This window comes from Copadichromis virginalis, linkage group LG15, assembly GCF_057382275.1.
Source record: "Copadichromis virginalis isolate Kocher_CV1m ecotype Utaka linkage group LG15, C_Virginalis_male_GT1.1, whole genome shotgun sequence".
NCBI classification, from domain to species: Eukaryota; Metazoa; Chordata; class Actinopteri; order Cichliformes; family Cichlidae; genus Copadichromis; species Copadichromis virginalis.
Window position 1 is genome coordinate 20,345,226 of NC_140632.1, and position 17,744 is coordinate 20,362,969.

The following is a 17,744-nucleotide window of genomic DNA, read 5'->3' on the forward strand; positions in this document are numbered from 1 at the left end:
GGAATTTTTTCCCTAATTTTGAAGTTTGTGCTTACTAAAGTCTGTGACTGTTCATGCATTGTTTACTGAAATGTTTCGTATTGTGTAGTACGCACGAATCAGTTTAGCAATCCGGGACTGATGAAGGTTTGATTAAAGTTTCTTTTGGATATTGAGATTGGTGAGTTAGGCTCTCACAACCTGATGGTTTTCACTTTTCATAGTGCTGAAAATCTTCACATTTTTCCCTATCGGATGACAGCACTGACGGGATCATTACACCTGAAATTACTCCTCATATAAAGGCAAGTAAACTAAGATTACAGTATTTAATCTGCAGAAAGTGATGGATATACTGTAGTCAGTGTTGGGTATTGGTCAGAGACTTGCAGACAGTGATCAACTAATGGGTCTTCACCCAAAGTGTGCTCAAGGTCACAGTTGTCATTTTACTGGCAAGAACCTGTGAATTGTGATGGATTGCGAACCGGATGAGCCACATCATTGATATTCTGGCTCTGTAATGGAGTAATTCAGTAATTACATCATAGTTATTAATCAAACAATAAGCTACATAAGTTCCTCGATTGTCTGCGTGATTTGGGGGGGGTAGGAAAAATGTTCCAGCATAGTTTTTTATGTGCGTTGCACAACAGCGGCTTTTCATGACAGTTCATGTGGAAGATGAGGCAAAAGTATTAGAGTGATTTATGACTGCTGAGGAGCGATGATTACATCTTCTTTCTAAAAAGAGCGAAGAAGAAAGTCACATTTGCAGACGTACAAAGAAGCAAACGTGAAACACTGGCAAACATGTAAAAGTGACAAGAAAGTAAAGAGAGCGCTGCACTCATCAGAATCAGAATCAGAATCAGAATGGGTTTATTGCCAGATGTTGAGGTTTACAACATTAGGAAATTGCTGCGATGCTTCAGTGCAGACAATAAGAATTAAAGTGCTATGTAGAAAGAAAGATATGTGCATGAGATATACATGAGATATATACATGAGAATAAGAATTATGAGTGCTACGTAGAAAGATATATACATGAGTGCAGGTGGTGATCAGTGCCAAACATGAAATGATGCAGTGACACAGCGTAGGGTCATGTGTTAGTGGCGGGGACAATCATGTGGTTATTGTTCATGTGTCCAACAGCAGAGGGGAAGAAACTGTTCTTGTGGCGAGAGGTTCTGGTGCGAATGGACCGGAGCCTCCTGCCTGAGGGGAGCAGGTCAAACAGACTGTGTCCAGGGTGAGAAGGGTCAGCTGAGATCCGGGCTGCACGCCGCAGTGTCCTGGAGGTGTACAGGTCCTGCAGAGATGGGAGTCTGCAGCCAATCACCTTCTCAGCAGAGCGCACAACACGCTGCAGTCTCTGTTTGTCCCTGATAGTGGCTCCAGCGTACCACACGGTGATGGAGGAGGTGAGGATGGACTCGATGATTGCAGTGTAGAACTGCATCATCGTCCGTGTTGGCAGGTTGAATTTCTTCAGCTGTCTCAGGAAGTACATCCTCTGCTGGGCTTTCTTGATGACGGAGGTGATGGTGGGCTCCCACTTCAGGTCCTGGGTGATGGTGGTACCCAGGAAGCGGAATGAGTCCACAGAGGTGATGGGGGTGTCAGTCAGGATGATGGGGGGGAGTGGGGCTGTGTGCTTCCTGAAGTCCACAATAATCTCCACTGTCTTCTGGGCATTCAGCACCAGGTTGTTGTGGCTGCACCAAGACACCAGACGTTCAACCTCCCTCCTGTAGGCAGACTCATCCCCGTCAGAGATGAGCCCAATGACGGTGGTGTCATCTGCGAACTTGATTAGCTTGACAGACTGGTGGGTGGAGGTGCAGCAGTTGGTGTACAGGGAGAAGAGCAGAGGAGAAAGAACACAGCCCTGAGGGGAGCCGGTGCTGATGGTCCATGCAAGAAACAACAACCCGCGACTGCAAGAATAACATCAAAGCTCTGTGCGGACCTGTAAAACGGTATATAATGGTCACACAGAGTTAGCAGTGAGAGGTACCCAGACCCCGAGTGATGCAGCCAAGCAGCTGATTCGGCTTCATTTCTGACTTGCACTGTTGTAATAATAAAGGCAGAGATGAGCAGTGATGTTATATCCTGCATGCTCTCAGAGAAGAATCACTGTAACCACATTGTTCTGTGCTCTTCTACCAACTTTGCCCTAAGCTTTGTGTTATTGCTTATTAATACTTAAACAGTCTACTAAAAGGATTTGTGCAAATTACATAGGTGTTACAAGTTAATAATAGAATAATAGAATGTTAAAATCTAAGTTTGGGAACCATCAGTCACATGGAATAGACTGTAAAATCTAAACAGATGAATAGAGATAAATGTATTTTCTTATGAATGTACAAAAATTGAAATGTTGAGGTGAAGCAGAAGAACCGTTTAAATTAGAAAGTTGAGTACTAGCAAGTCAAGTGTTGTCAAGTATAGTACTTGATTATTGTACTGAGTTACTTTCCACCTCTGCCTGAGTGTACCTGGTAATGGTAGGGCTTCGAGTCTTTTTAACTTCAGTGTCAATGTGAAAGACAGTCATTGCTAAAACACAAACCAGCATGCAAACAAAAAGCAAGTCCTCTAACAAGAGAAAAATGTATCACAGGGTGATACTACTGCGCACATGTTGTTACTCATATTCAAAGTAGTACACCAACTAGCACAGGCACGACATATGACATCAGTTGCATTTTCTTTTGTTGTCTATAGACTAAAATACATCAAATGATGCTATAACTGTGACTAAGAAGCTGGCAAAAATCAAAGGAGGAAATGCAACCTACTGATGTGGGTGCGCATTTATATTTATCACCTATAAATGTAATCTGGAACACCTCTGGGCTCTCCTAATCTGAGCTGGTAGGAATGTGAATAACCCGATGAAGGTTTTGTCAGTTTTATTATGTCACAAAGCAACCAGATCCAGAACAGGCATTTAAAATAGGTTCTCAATGAAAACAAAGTATAATAAGAAGTGGCAGCTGATGACAGCCACATGTGCAGACAGTTCATGCTGCCTGATGAGTCACACAGGTGACAAAGAGCGTCTTAAGCGTTAGGTGCTATTTCAGGGAGATGCTTAAACTAGTGCTCCTCGAGTTGTTGTAGTGTGTCTGCTACAGAAACAATAAGACATTAATTAGATTAACACATTGCATGCACATGTTAGAAAACATCAAGCTACATAGTAAAAAAAGGAACTTTTTAAGCTTTTGCTTCTTTAAAGGACAACGTTAATTGTTAGGGGGGGGGGGGGTGTCGTCTTTCAAATAAATGAGGAAATAAGGCTTGTTAGAAGCTTTGAAAGTTCGACATTGAAAAGAGCGCAAGACCAATATATTTAAATTCACAGTCTTACCAGGACACGGATGACATTTACTGCGCATAAAACTCCAAGTGGAGGGTATAAAGTAAGTAAAGTGATCAAATTTAGGGCAAAATGATTTGATGTTGAAGGAGACAGATGTGAGCATTGGCTCAAGGATATGGCTGTGGTAACCAGTACAGTGTGTGTGTGTGTGTGTGTGTGTGTCTGTGCATATATGAGAGTTTCTAAAACTTCTAGCATCAATATTTTACTGCTACTTACTTAGAACAGCGTGTGGCCTCCCTAACAGAGCTTAAGCACATACATGCACAGTTCTTAGATGACGCTTTTACCCACTGCTTGTCTGCTGCATATTCTATGGTATATATTTTTACCCCATTACCTTTTTTTTTTTAACTCTTAAGAAGAACATGAGTTTCTTTTTGGAAAGCACTGAGTTTCTTATTTCCCTCTCGTCTGAAATGAATGCTGCAAAGTTCATTAGTAAATGTGCTTTAAAGAAAACTCCTGATTCAGATGTCACAGTTGGATATAAGGAATGTAGAGCAGTAGTTTAGGACCCAAGAGGCAAGACCTAGAGAGATCAAACAGAAAGTCAAGAAAATGTGAGAAACCAACAGAATCCAAAAATGTGTAGAAAAAAGGCCAAAAAATAAATGCAAAAAAGAACTTTCCCCAGAACTTTCTTAATTCTTCAGGGCACAGAATCAACAAGGTGCTGGAAACATTCCTCAGATCCTTTGGTCCATATTGACGTGGCAGCATCACACACTTCCTGCAGATTTGTCAGCCGCACACGGACGATGTCTTGTCTTCTACCAGGTCCAAAAGGAGCTCTGTTAAATTTCTATGTTTGGAGGTCATTTAAATCCAGTGAATTCATTGTCACATTCAAAAATCCAGTTTGAGATGACCTAAACTTTGTGACATGGTGTGTTATCCTGCTTGAAGTGGCCATCATAAGATGCGTACACTGTGGTCATAAGGGGTGTACGTGGTTAGCAGCAGTACTTGGGTAGGCTGTTTAAACAGTGCTCCTCTGATACTAAGGAGCCCAAAGTGTCTCAAGATAATATCCCACCCACTAATAGAGTTCGAGCACCAGCCTGAACCACTGGCACAAGGCAGGGTGGATCCATGCTTTCATGCTGTTCATGCCAAAGTACAAATGACACAATTAAGACATCAAGGCTCACCAGAAGGTTTCTGTTGTCCAGTTTTGATGAGCCCATGTTAAATGTGACCTCAGTTTCCTGTTTCTATCTGACAGCAGTGGCACCTTGTGGGGTCTTCTGCTGCTGTTGTTTGTCTTGTTCATTCTTCTGCATTCCTCACTTGTAAAAAGTGGTTATTTGGGTTGATTTTGACATCCTATCAGATCCACTTCCTCTTCCGATCTGTGGCATCAACAAGACATTTTCTCCCAGAGAACTACCGCTCACTGGATTTTTCCCCTTTTTCTGATCACGCTGTAAACTCTTTGGGAAAATTCCCAATGCTTCTGAAATACTCTGACCAGTCCAGCTGGACAACAATCATACTTGAATCACCATTCTTCATGATTCTGATCCTCAGTTTGAACTTCAGCAGGTTACTTCGACCATGCATACATGTCTAAAGTCACTGAGTTGCTGACATTTGATTGGCTGATTAGATATTTGCATTTACGAGCAGCTGAACGGGGACACCTAATGAAGTGACCCACAAATATAAGCTAGAGTGCAGCATAGAGGTATACATGGTCATTGTTGTAAAAGGTGCAATGAAAACAGTTGCTGAAGCATAAATAAATACAAGTTGATATTGGATAATTTCAGGAGATGATCATCGGTGGCATCCTTTTTTGTGCCTAGTATCGAAGAATACTGCACCAACAGAATAGCTTTGTATCTGATATGAAACAGTGAAATTGTCTCCTAGGATTACAAACTGGGCTTGGGACCAATTTAATGAGCCTATGGTTTGCTGTTCCAAATCGCAGCCTACCACTGATTTGACTGCAGCCGTGGCATGCAGTTCCACCAGCCCGAAATAGCCTTGTGATGATGCCTAATCTCAAGAGTCCTTCATTCCAGTCACACAGCCATGTGAAAGCAAGTGATCAAGTATTCTCTTGCATCAAAGTTGCATAATGAGGATGTTTTAAATGATATTCCACTGTAGACCGGATCAGATGGGAAAGCAGCGCTAAGAGAAGACTGTTATTATTTCTGTAGTTATAGATATGCATTCCATACGAAGACTTTCTCCTCCGTGGCTCTGTGGGATTTTCACGGCTGTGGGATTAACATGGCTTCCTATTCCCTCCCACTGCGTTCTCAACTGCACAGTAATTTGCCATTGTTCAGTCCTGTTCATGATTATGCTGTCAGCACTGTGTGCAGAATTGTTCAGGTTTAAAGAGTGATGGGGAGGAGGATGAGGAGGAGGGCGACCAGCAGCATTCATTCCCGTCTCACTCAGTCACAATTTTACATCTTTTCTCCAAAAATGACAGAGCAGACAGATGAGAAGAAATGAATCTTCATCACCTAATTCTTTTGTCTGATCCAAGTTTCATCACTTCTAGTTAATCATTTTTTCTTTCGTCATCTTCATTCTTTCATCACTTTAAATTATAATGACAGTTGTCTGTGAGGAGGCTGCATTTTGAATTTAAATGGATCTATTCTGCCTTTGTCTCACGCTCTAAATGAAGCTACCTGGCATGACATTAATCCTTCTGTGTCATAATCACTGACTTTCTATACAAGATGGACAGTCACTGTGACATCACCCCTTTAGTTAGTTCTGTTCTGTTTTAACATCTTGAGTTGAGAATTTTGTCCATCTTAATTTAAATAAGGTGGAAGCCACAGTGTAAAACACAATGAGCATCATGTTGTATAACACACTGCTCCCCGGGCGCTAGATTGGTGGCTGCCCACTGCTTCACTGAGTGAATGGGTTAAATGGGATCAATAAAAGATACATTATTATTATTATAAAATAAGACTTGGTCATTAATTAGAGACCAAAAACATATCAATAAACTGTTTACTGAGATATTAAATGTGGTGAAAAGTACGTTCATTTTTCCATGCATAGTCTGGCTTCTTTTTACATTAAAAGAAGTTGCAGGTCTTTGCTTCTTTTATGAGAGCTGGAAGCTCTGTCCATCTTTTATATACAGTCTATGGAGCCTATAGATATGTCTTTATTATTTCCTTCTCTCTTATTATTTCTTATTTCTTTGTTATTTTTTGCACCATTTGACTTTGTCTGTTTCAGCACCAAACAGTCTGCAATTCACACAATATTCTCTGATTTTTAAGGTTAAATAATAGTAAAAAAGTTGGACTTTAAAACAAATGTTTTTTTTATCTAGAAGATAGTTTTTGTTTTCTTTGAAGTATTGAAATATTTCAATGTTTTTTCTTAATACTTACTTGAGTATAGTGAGAATCCCCAAGGATTTTTAAAAGTTAGAGCTAAAGTGCCCCCCCCCCAATTCTTAGGTTTTTTGTAAATTCAGCAAACTGAGGCTGGATCACGAACACGGTCAGAACGCATCTGGTCAAATACAATTTTACCTCTTCCTGTATATCCTTCTGTATTGGCGGCTGTTTCTGCAAATACAGGAAGTTTTCAGCCTTTGATGGAAGGCGAGATGTCCCTTTCCTTATTTCGACCAGGCCGGCTTGTCGACTCAGTCGGCCCTGCAGTGCAGGCTCTCACCGATTGTGTGCCCCCAGAGTCCCATAAATTGTAGAAACCTGCATATGCCCTGTGATAATGAGATGCTTTCTAGCAACCACACCAGCTCCCCTTTCTAACACTGGTGCACAGCACAAATGTACCACATCTTATGCCCAGACTGTGGCCTCTTCAGCCATCTGTAAGAACTCCCAGAAAGACTGTCGTACTTACCTTACTGTGATGGCTGATGAGTCATTGTGCCATATTCAGTTTAATGTTTTTGTTTTATGGTTTGCAGCTGAATAGTTGGTGAAGTCTCCTTTTAATGGCACAAAAGGGAGGGACCATAATTTATTGGCACTGAGTGAATGTAGGCTCACTTATTCCCCATTATTGTGAGTATAATTTTCTCAGTATACTGTCACTAAATGATTGTGTAACTGTTTGGTCACTGTTTGTTACTGTTTGTATTTACTGTGCAAGGAACGGGGCTTGCAGACTAGCTTTGGCTATAAATGCATCTCTTGGTTCATGTTGCATATTGTGTCCTATAATAATAAAAAATAAATAAACTACATATAAAATAAATACAGTTCTCATACTGCTACAGAGTTATTCTGTGTCCTGATTTTTGCCCTCATTTTTCTCTGCAGGGGTCTGGGGCAGAAGCAGGCTCCGGGCAGAAAATAGAAAGATGCAGCTCTAGTTTAGGGTTATGTTTTGAAGTCTTTTTGGTATATTTTCAGTTTTTTGCAGGATTCACAGCATCTGTCAGACTAATTTGAGCCTTTGTGCTGTGGGAAGCCAGTAGTGGAGCAATGTGTGATGTTTTAACTGGTTATGTTGGTGTAAAATATTACACATTGCAGAGGGTTTTTTTTTTTTTTACACATGCATTCTTTTGTCATTAAATATTCACTTTCTATGCAAGGTAAGCTAACAATTGTAACATTTGTCAGAATGACAACAGAGAAACTTTCCATGCTCTAAGCAGAGAGTGGAATGTAAGAAGTCATGAAGCATTACACATGAATTACTGTGATTTTTCACTCTTTCTTCCATTCAAATACATTTTTTAAAGTCCCATTCATTTTTATGGGACTCTGTCACACTTGTCAGAGTGTTTTTGCACGCCGTTACAAACTCCATCCTCCTGTGTAATGAATAACGGTGGCAAATTTTATTTGACATTATAGCAATTTCCCTGAGCTCTAATTGTCCTTGGAAAGTAGCAATCATCGCTCAGTATAACAGAAACCATTCCCCATTCATCAGAAGACATAATAAGCTTTATAGTGGTGACAATTGCAAGAGCGCTTTCTCTTCTGACTGCCAAGGACAATGAAAATGTTTGAAGTATATTTAGAAATTTGTACAGATGAATGCAGTGAATGTAATGTCAAACAAAGGAGAGAGAGGGAGGCAAGTTCTGGATCTGGATCTGGATCCTTCTTTAGTCACCAGTAAAATGTATCAACAAATGTTTGATGGAGTGACCTGAAATCTGGTTCAGATACACCTGTAGATGAATTGTAGTCACCTTATTAATGCCTCAGAGTTGTCTTTTTACAGCACTGCAGTAAATCCATAACTACAGTGTTGCTATATAAACTCCACTGTAGACATGTAGTTTCTTAGAAATGTAACTTTATGTCATGTCATGAACTGCAGGCAAAGGGAATCCAAACGTAGATATGTGGAGATAGGTTAAATCAAACAAAAGCAAGTTTTTATTTCAGCTGATGGAAAAAGTCTAAAAAAAGTACATAGTATGGATGGATGGATGGATGGATGGATGGATGGATGGATAGGTAGATTAAAAAAAACACAGGTGAAGATAATCAAACGCAGTGAGGCAGGAGGGGAAGTAAAATTAAACACAAGACACTAGAGACAAAAGACTATCAAAATAAAACAGGAAGGGAAAATTGTTAAATGGTGAAATGCAGACACATAAAAGGTGGGTTGACACAAGAGAATAAGACAGAAAATACTGAGGGAACAAATTAAACTCTAAAACTAAAACTAAATTATAACAAGTACTACAGACTCCAAAATACTCAAGCAAAAATAAAAATCAGTTTAAAATAAAATCTATAACATAACAAAACTTTATCTAATATGTGGTTTAGCCACACCTTTTTTTGTACTCAAAATACAAATGTATGTATTTAAAACACAACATTGATGTTTGTTATGAAGTATTAAATTTTTTTATCAGTACTGGTGTAGTGCAACACCGCTGTATGCACTGTTTTAATAATCTGTGTATAGGCTCCATTTTTTCTCTCCCTCCCACATCAGCTTGCTGGCAAACAATGACACGTCAAGTCTACAGCATCTCTACATCGGCTAACATTCATTTAGTAAACATGAACTCACAGTAATGTTCCCATTAGCATCACTTTGTCTGATGTTAAAGATTATGTCTGCTAAACCTTTGGTATAAAACTTTGGTATAATAGCACAGTTTTGGTGAAACTCTTAAATGAAAGAGCGACTGCCTTGGCTTTTAGATTGTTTTAGATGTGGTTTGCAAAACTGACTTTCAGTTAGGAAATTCTAACAAAAACCTTTGCAAAGGTTTTCTCTAACCTCTTCCACCCTGGTACATTCACTGAAGAGGCCACTCAGGACTATTACGACTGAAATAATTGCTGTAACTTTTTGCGCTTCAATGCAGTTTGAAACTTTTTGAGTTTTAGGTGGGAGTATGTAGAACATGTGCAGTAACATCAATGTTTCCTGGCTCATTATAAAGCTGTTTTTTTATTAGCCTGATGTAAAATTGTAAGTATTTGCTGGTGTTTTTCATTTCTTATAATGGACTGGTGGCACAGTTATGCCGATTTTGTTGTATTTCAAATTCCTCTCAAGTGTCTCCTATTCACTGAGCCCAAGGTTGTTCATGTTGGCCTTCGGTTTTGCAGCTTTTGCTATATTTTAGATTAATTGGTACTCAGTAGGTTAGTGGAAAAATGACTTGCTGTTTGATCGTGACCGTTTTTAACAAGATTTCATCTGAATTATGAATCATTTCTGCCCTGACTCGTCTCTCAGATATTTCATTACCTGTATGACTCAAAATCTTTACAGACGCTAAATACCGTGAATACTGATTAAATTTAACTTCGACCTTCAACTAAATCATGCACGACTCGTACTGTTTCCCCTTTATGTGAGTCACTTATCTGAGGGAAACAGATAAGGGTTCAAGGAATCTTCAGGCGCAAAAACTTTTCATCCAAGGTCTTGAGCTCACTTTGGCTTTCTAAGTTTCCCTGTTGTTTTTGACAGTGTTGTGTTATTGATCGTTCTCCACAGGAGCTGGAGCAGCAGTTTGAGAGGGAGCGTCAGTCACTGGAGGAGCAGAAGACGCTGCTCAGGCAGCAGCTGGATGAGCTGAGGGAGGAGCTGACGTCCAAACTCAATGCAGCCACTGAGGAGGTACGACACATTGACTTTGTAAAACTTCTGTTCAAGTGTGCAAACAATATATTGTGTAAATACGCTGCTCAAAAAAGTTAAAGGAACACTTTGAAAACAGATCAGAAGCATCTCAATGGAAAGAAGAAAAACTGAAAGGTTTAAATTTTATTCTTGACCTTTTAAATCAGTTTAGTGCCCGTTCTTGAGATCAGATGAAGCGATGTCCTTGAGCACATGGAGTTTCTTTAAGTATGTGCACACTTTGGTAAAAGTTTAGATTTTTTTTTTAAATACACACATATACTATTACAGTTGTTTTAACTTCCGGTCAGTTTTCTCACCACAGAAAGTTTAAGAAACCTACATCTGAATCTTGAGCTTTTCAAAAAATGTGTTCCCAGAGTGTTAAAAACTGCTTGCTGTTTTTAAGCTGAAATAAAAACACATTTCAGTCATGTTAGCCCCTGAAAAATGAGCTGAGGATCGCTTCTAAGAATCACAGCTTCCGTCGCTCTTAAAGGACACAGAAAAATTAAGTGTGTGAAAAAATAGAGCTTGTAAACTCAAACTGAGCCCAGGAGAGGAGGTAACTGGGTTCGAGATTTCTTTTTATAAAACTTTAAACCCAAAGCTTCAGTTTTAATTCTTTTTGAACCTGACTGCACCTGAGCAGGTCAGATCAGCTCTGCTGCAAAACAACAAGACTTTAGTACTTGTGTAGTAAAGTAGCTGAACAAGAAAGAATAAAGATGAGAGTTTAGCTCAAATGATTATGAATGAATTAAATTGATTGCATACTAAAACACTGAATCAGTAAATGGTTTTCAGTTTCAAGGTTTCCTCAGTATAAATCTGCTGCCACTATTTGTTGTTGTTTTTTGGGGTACTTTATGCAAACATTTTTAGCCACTACTTCAGACATTTGGGGAAATTAATATGTGATGCATTGCAAAACTATTTTGCTATGTTAGCAAAAAAAATATATGGGCTTGGCTCATTTAAAAATCTGAAATGGAAACAGTCATTGAATGTATTTTTGATGGAAATTCCACCTCGCTGAGCCTAAAATGCTGATGTAGTTTCAAGGTTGGTGCCACACTGAGCTACAGCCTGAAGTGTAACAGAGAGGCGGGTGTGGACAGAGTCTATTCTCTCTGCCTCACTCTGTCTGTCTGTCCTCCCTGCAGGTGTCTCGGCTGCAGCAAGAAGTACAGCAGGGGGAGAATGATATTAAAACAGCTGAGGGGCAGATCTCCACACTGAAGGAGGCGCAGGACAAGCTGCTGGAGGAGCTGGATGCTACACGGGCCCGACTGAGAGAGACCAGCAACCTGCTGACTGCACTGCAGGTCAGGCAAACAAAGCACACGTCAGCCTGGGCACTGAACTTTACAACAGCATACTTAACCTCAAACATCTTGATGCATGGTCAAACATCCAGGTGAGGAAATCCCAAAAGCTTGATTCTGTTTATCTGGACGTAGTGTTTTCAGTGGGAGAAACATTTCATCACTCATCCGAGTGACTTCTTCAGCCTCAACCAACTGCAGGTTTCCCCAACCTTATAAACAACTGCTGCCTAAGCGAAAACCCTTAGTGTTCCCTTATTTGTCAGGAGTATCGGAACAGTTGTGACGCGTTTTCTCTCAACACTGCATCTCTATGGCTTTCAAACCCCCAAACACGCTGCACCACTAATTGGCCCATCCTGAGGATCGGGTCTCCCAGCACAAACAGAGTAATGTAGTGTACGCTGTTAAGATTTCCATGATTTATACATCGGGGAAACCAAACAACCTCTGGCAAAGCGGATGGCACAACACAGAAGAGCTAACTCGCACCTATTTACACCTACAGGCTTTCACTCTACACTCTTTCAATGATGAGGATGCACACATCCTGGACAGGGAGGAATGCTGGTTTGAGCGGAGAGTCAAAGAGGCAATTTATGTGAAAAGGGAAAGAACATCTCTGATTTGAGGAGGGGGCCTAAGGGTACATCTTTCACCATCTTAAAATGCTGTGATTGCAGCCATTCCCCAACTCTCTGTGAGTGGTATTCATCGCCACTGATCAGTGGTCATTGATCAGTGGTTGTTGATCAGTAGCTGTTGATCAATGGTCATGACAATTTGTATATTAATTTGTATGTTAATTTGTATGTTAATTTGTATATTATATTCATTCTGTGGTGCTAGTTTCAGTCATTATGCTAATGTACTGTTTATAAGGTTGGGGAAACCTGCAGTTAGCTGAGACTGAAGAAGTCACTTGGATGGAAACGTCCAGATGAACAGAATCAACTTCCTGGGATGAACCTCGAACCTTAACTTATCTGTGAAGCAACAGTTCACTCTAAAATCAAATAAACATTTTTTGTTTTTTTCTGTGCTGCTATTTACCCATAACGATTGTCCTTCTCCTAAACATTATGTAACCAGATAGCATTTTCTTTTCTTTGTACTCATCAAAGTGCTAAAATAATATATTTGAAACACTGCAACAATGTCTCTTTTTAAAAATTAGTGTCCTGGTTTAAAAAAAGAAAATCGTAAATTTTGTTGTAGCAGTTTCTCCTTTTCTATTTTTAGCATGGCTTCTGTGTCCCTGCTGTGTTAGGATGTTAGGATTGACATTGCCAGAAGCCAACATGTTGTGCTGTCTGTTAGCAGTGTCACACTACATAGCTTTATTTTTTTGTCCTGCAAAAAATCCACCTACGAAGCTGGATTCTCTCCTTAAAAAAGGAAAAACCTGATTGAAAACTGGGCCTAATATCCCACAATGCTTTGTGAAAGGCTGTCTATAACTGATTGTCACTTTTAAGGCATCCCATACTGGCCTTCCTTGTGTTGTGGAAAAGCCTGAGAGATGAATGAGAAGAAGGAGAGCAGTTCACAAAATTAACATCTACAAAGCATAAATCATATTTTCATTTAGCCTATTACCTCACATTATCCTTTACATAGAGTATGGAGGATCCAGTGCAGGAAACATCTGACTCAGCTTGTTTTTGGGCATGCAGATTGACCACTGACACCATCATTGAGATTAAAGTTAATTTAGATAAATTTCATAACTTTGGTTTCACTAAGGTGCACACTGGGGCACCTGAAAATTTGTAGCTTACTTACACCCTGTAATTAAGAACATACATTCCGTTCTGCCTTGTCAGACACAGTTGGTCCCCATAAACCTTAGTTTGCTAAGAAAAACCAAACATCACAGTTCTACACAAAGGTTACAGCACAGTCAACTCACGACAACCTGTTTAACGAGCAGGTAGTGCAGAGAAATTCAATAAGACCAAATGTATGCTGATGTAAAAGCAAAGAAGTAACTTTATAACATTTTTCAGAATTTTGCACAGGCTGTTTAACAGGCCTGAACATGAGAGCGCAATATATGTGTAGAAAGTTCCTTAAAGACAGAAAAGACAAAATAGTAATGATGCAAATCATAGTCTTTGAAAACAGAAAGTGTCTAATGGTGAATACACGGGTCTCTCTCTCTGCACTCAGTAAAGGCGTAGGCTGCTCAGTCTCACACCACTGCTGAAATTATTCTGCCTTCAGCAACTTTTCCTTTTTGTTGCTTCCCTTGTTAGCTGGCTCTTTAGCTTGCAGGTGCTGTGAATGTGTGCATGACTGGCATTTAGACAGCATGCACGTCAGACCAAAACTTCAGCTAGGCAGGTCAAAACTTGTTGAGAATCTTAAGTGATGTGCACACCACAGAGTTTAAGTGTAACATATGATTTAGACTGCAATGGTGGACTGAAGCCAATGTGTCCTTCTCTCAGGGAGAGCTGGAGACCCAAAAACGTCAGCATGAAGCCAAACTCATCACCACCAAAGAAGAAGAAAAACATAAGATGGACAAGATGGCTCTGGAGCTGGAGCTCAAATGGACTGAAACACTCAGGTGTGTGTGTGTACCGGTTTAGATGTCTTTGTGGGGACCAAAAATTAGATGTCAATTAGATGTCCTCAGTAAGATAGAAAAACAAGAATGTGTGTATGTATTTTAAATGGAAAAGCAACAATAGCATCCTCCGTCTTCATCTTTTCTTTTAACAGAGTATGAAATTGAGAACAGATGGGTAATTTCTGTCTTTTTATTTACTTATTTTCATTTCCTGCTGTTAGTAGATTAAACACACACACAAATGCACGTAAACACACACACACACGGGTCCTGCTGCTTCCACCGTTGACTGTGACAGAGCATTAGTCTTGGTGGGCTCTGCAGCTTTTCAGCTCAATCCAGTGTTAAAGTCTCTGTTAACGTCCATAGACCTTTGAAGAGTGATTATTCAAAATCCTCTCAGAGTAAAATTGACTGTTTTCAGGTGTGAACTGATGTACTTTTCACACAGCTACTAAATGACTCTGTTAGAGTTTTTGTCAGGATTCAACAGCATCTGATGAATTCTTCCTTTTGAGGCCAAAGTGAAAGTGCTGCGGTAATCGTAACATCTCATCTATACCTCTGTTTCTGTTTGTGGAGTTTTGCCTTGAAAGTTCATGCACACGCTTTCTTAAATCGATAATTAATTCCCTCCATTCATAAGTTCCACATCGACAGTTATTACGCAAAGGGTATTGTGTACTTTGTGACAAATAACTACAAGGGAAGGGCACAAGAAATAGTGGCAGGCCTGAAAAGCTTTCAACAGCATATGAACAGTATCTGAAAACACCTAAAGCAATAGAAAAAAAATCCAGCACTGACCTGAGACAGGAACTACTGTTCACTGAAGCTTTCTAAGAAATGGTTTAAGTACAAAGGTGACTCTCACGAAGAGGAAAAGGAGGAAAGGTGAGTTTTGCCAGATTACTCAAGAACTGGACTGAAAATAATTGGAAACATTTTAGGTTCAAATCTGCATCAGTACTTACTGATAAGGTCAGGGGAGAGTACAATAGTGAGTGTCTGTAAACATGTAAAGCCATGGTGGCTCTGTCATGGTTTGGTACTACTGCGTTAGAGAGCTTGTCCAATTTGATGGAATTATGAACACAGAAAAGTACAGTTAGATTGAGCGAGCACACAATATAACCTGGAAAGCATTTGACTGGCAACAGCTTCATCTATCAGCATGAAAATGATCCCAAATGATCCCCTTGAACTACCTCCTCAGAGCCTGTACCTCATTATTAGTGAACAGAACAAGCATCCAAAGAAAAACTCTGAATGTCCTACAAGACGTCTGGAGAACTATTCCTTAAGACTGCTTAAAGAAATGACAACAAAAAACTTGCCTAAAAGAGTTCGGGCTTTAGGCATGCCTAATATTGACTTTCAGGCTTTTTAGAGTACAGATATATACTTTTACATATATATGAATATTTTGGAAAAAGGAAGTAGTCAGGAAATCCCATTAATTGCTGATATTTTAGTGTGAACCAGGTCAGTTCTCACTGAATCATAGATTGATTTTGCTTCCCTGAACTTCTCATGGCCTTTAGTTTAAGACTTCCCTGAATAGTCTTAAACTAAAGGCCAGAACAACGAGGATAAAGCATCTGTCAGAAGCTGGTCTAAAGTTTCAAGTGCCTAACATGCTTCTAAGATCTTATGTATAACCAGGACAACCTAGCACGGCCTCATCTGCGCTTTAGTCTGCTGATCCGCCGAACCTCTTCTGCTCATTTGGTAATCCAGAGAGCTCGTTCCGTGATTACACTATCACAGACAAACCGCCTGTTTCCACAGTGAAAGGGGGATTAAAGCCAGCCTCCTTTATTCAGACGGCTCACTAACCACAGTGTACTCACCCCAACCACCAAATGAATAGATGTTCTCCAGGGAATAAAGAGCTCAGTGCATAGAGACAAAGGAAGGTAAATGGAAGCTAATGAAGAGGAGACTGAGAGGAGGAGAGCGACAAGTGCTCTGTATAAATATGCTGGTCTATATTTATTTATTTATTTTTAATCCTACAGTGCGTTCACCTTGTCTTTGAAGACTGAATATCACCTAGTCTGCGGTTTATAAAGTATTTAAGTGAATTTGCTGCAGATAGTTTGTCAGCACAGCAGAGGGAAAATGAGAAGATGTACTTTGCATCAGGTCTGATCATTAATATCACAGCAGAGCTGCTATTACAGCATGTGACACAATCCCCCCTTTTTGTTTTTGTCATTTTTTTATTTAAACATCCTCCTCATTGGAAGCACCTTAAAATGTAATGCAGAAGGTGAAATTAGCCAACTGTTTGATATTTTTGTGAAGGAGGAATTCTCTCTGTTAAATAAATACTGTTATCAACCAGAAAAATCATACTTCTGGGGAGGTATAAAAAGAAAGAAAAAGCTGCCAAGAGAGAGGCCGCTGACAGATTTAGGTTGTGATGATTGTCAAGATAAGAGAAGAAAGATGCAGCTTCAGTATTTTAACATCAATTCTCCTAAATTTAATGCAAGACTTGACACCTATTGGCCTTCTATTTATGTGCTTCTTAAAATTTGTCCCTCTCTGTTGATGGGGAACATCAGGATAATATAAATGCGTCAGTATGCCAATATTTCTGTTTTAGTCTTTTGCACCTTCACTGAGTCTTCGGGTGGTTTGTGTGCTTTATTGTCTTAATTCATTGTTCACATGCGTAGGAAGCTTGAATTGTCACCACTTTCCAGTTGCTGTCACTCATGATAATCCTTAATACTAATTCTATTCTAGTTTATCCCCTACACTCTTAAGAAATAGCAGTACACTAAAATCCCACATCTGTCCCTACTTGAATGCATCTGTTATACTTTAAGGTGACTTTGTGTACCTTACAGAGGTGTGCCCAAAAAGGAAAAGTATTTTAAATTATAATATCAGAACAAAGTCTGTGACCGCCCAAGTATTTCAACAAGCAAGTATTACATTTATTTACTGCAGATGTCTGCAGTAACGCTGGAACACTCTATTATGGTGAAAGGACCTGAGTGTTGGCGTGAAGCTGTTAATTTACTGGTCGATCTGTATTCATACCATCACCTATTGCCACGAGCTGCGGGCCGTGACCGAAAGAATAAGACTGCAGACACAAGCAGAAGTGAGATTGCTCCAAAGACCATCTGTGCTCTCCCTTAGAGGTAGGGTGAGGAGCGGCTGCTCCCCCACCTCGAAAGGAGCTGTGGAGGTAGTTTATCTGATCCGAGCTGGACGCTTACTGGTTTTGGGCACGTCCTAGTGGGATGAGGCCCTGCAGCAGACTTGTGACATACTTGAGAGATGATATCTTTCAAGGGGCTCGGGAATGCTGACTTTGTCCAAGGAAACGATGAAGTAGGCAGCTGGGGAGAG

General features: G+C 40.0%; 1 protein-coding gene across 5 annotated transcripts in view; it reads left to right on the plus strand.

Moving 5' to 3' along the window:
* The window catches only part of fam184ab (family with sequence similarity 184 member Ab), a 217,811-nt gene that overhangs the window by 125,756 nt on the left and 74,311 nt on the right, over positions 1 to 17,744 (plus strand). For all 5 annotated transcript variants that reach the window (XM_085432374.1, XM_085432375.1, XM_085432378.1 and 2 more), the window contains 3 exons: positions 10,341 to 10,463; positions 11,633 to 11,794; positions 14,248 to 14,369. In XM_085432374.1, the coding sequence (XP_085288500.1) occupies positions 10,341 to 10,463; positions 11,633 to 11,794; positions 14,248 to 14,369 (407 nt within the window). The remainder of the gene's footprint in view (positions 1 to 10,340; positions 10,464 to 11,632; positions 11,795 to 14,247; positions 14,370 to 17,744) is intronic.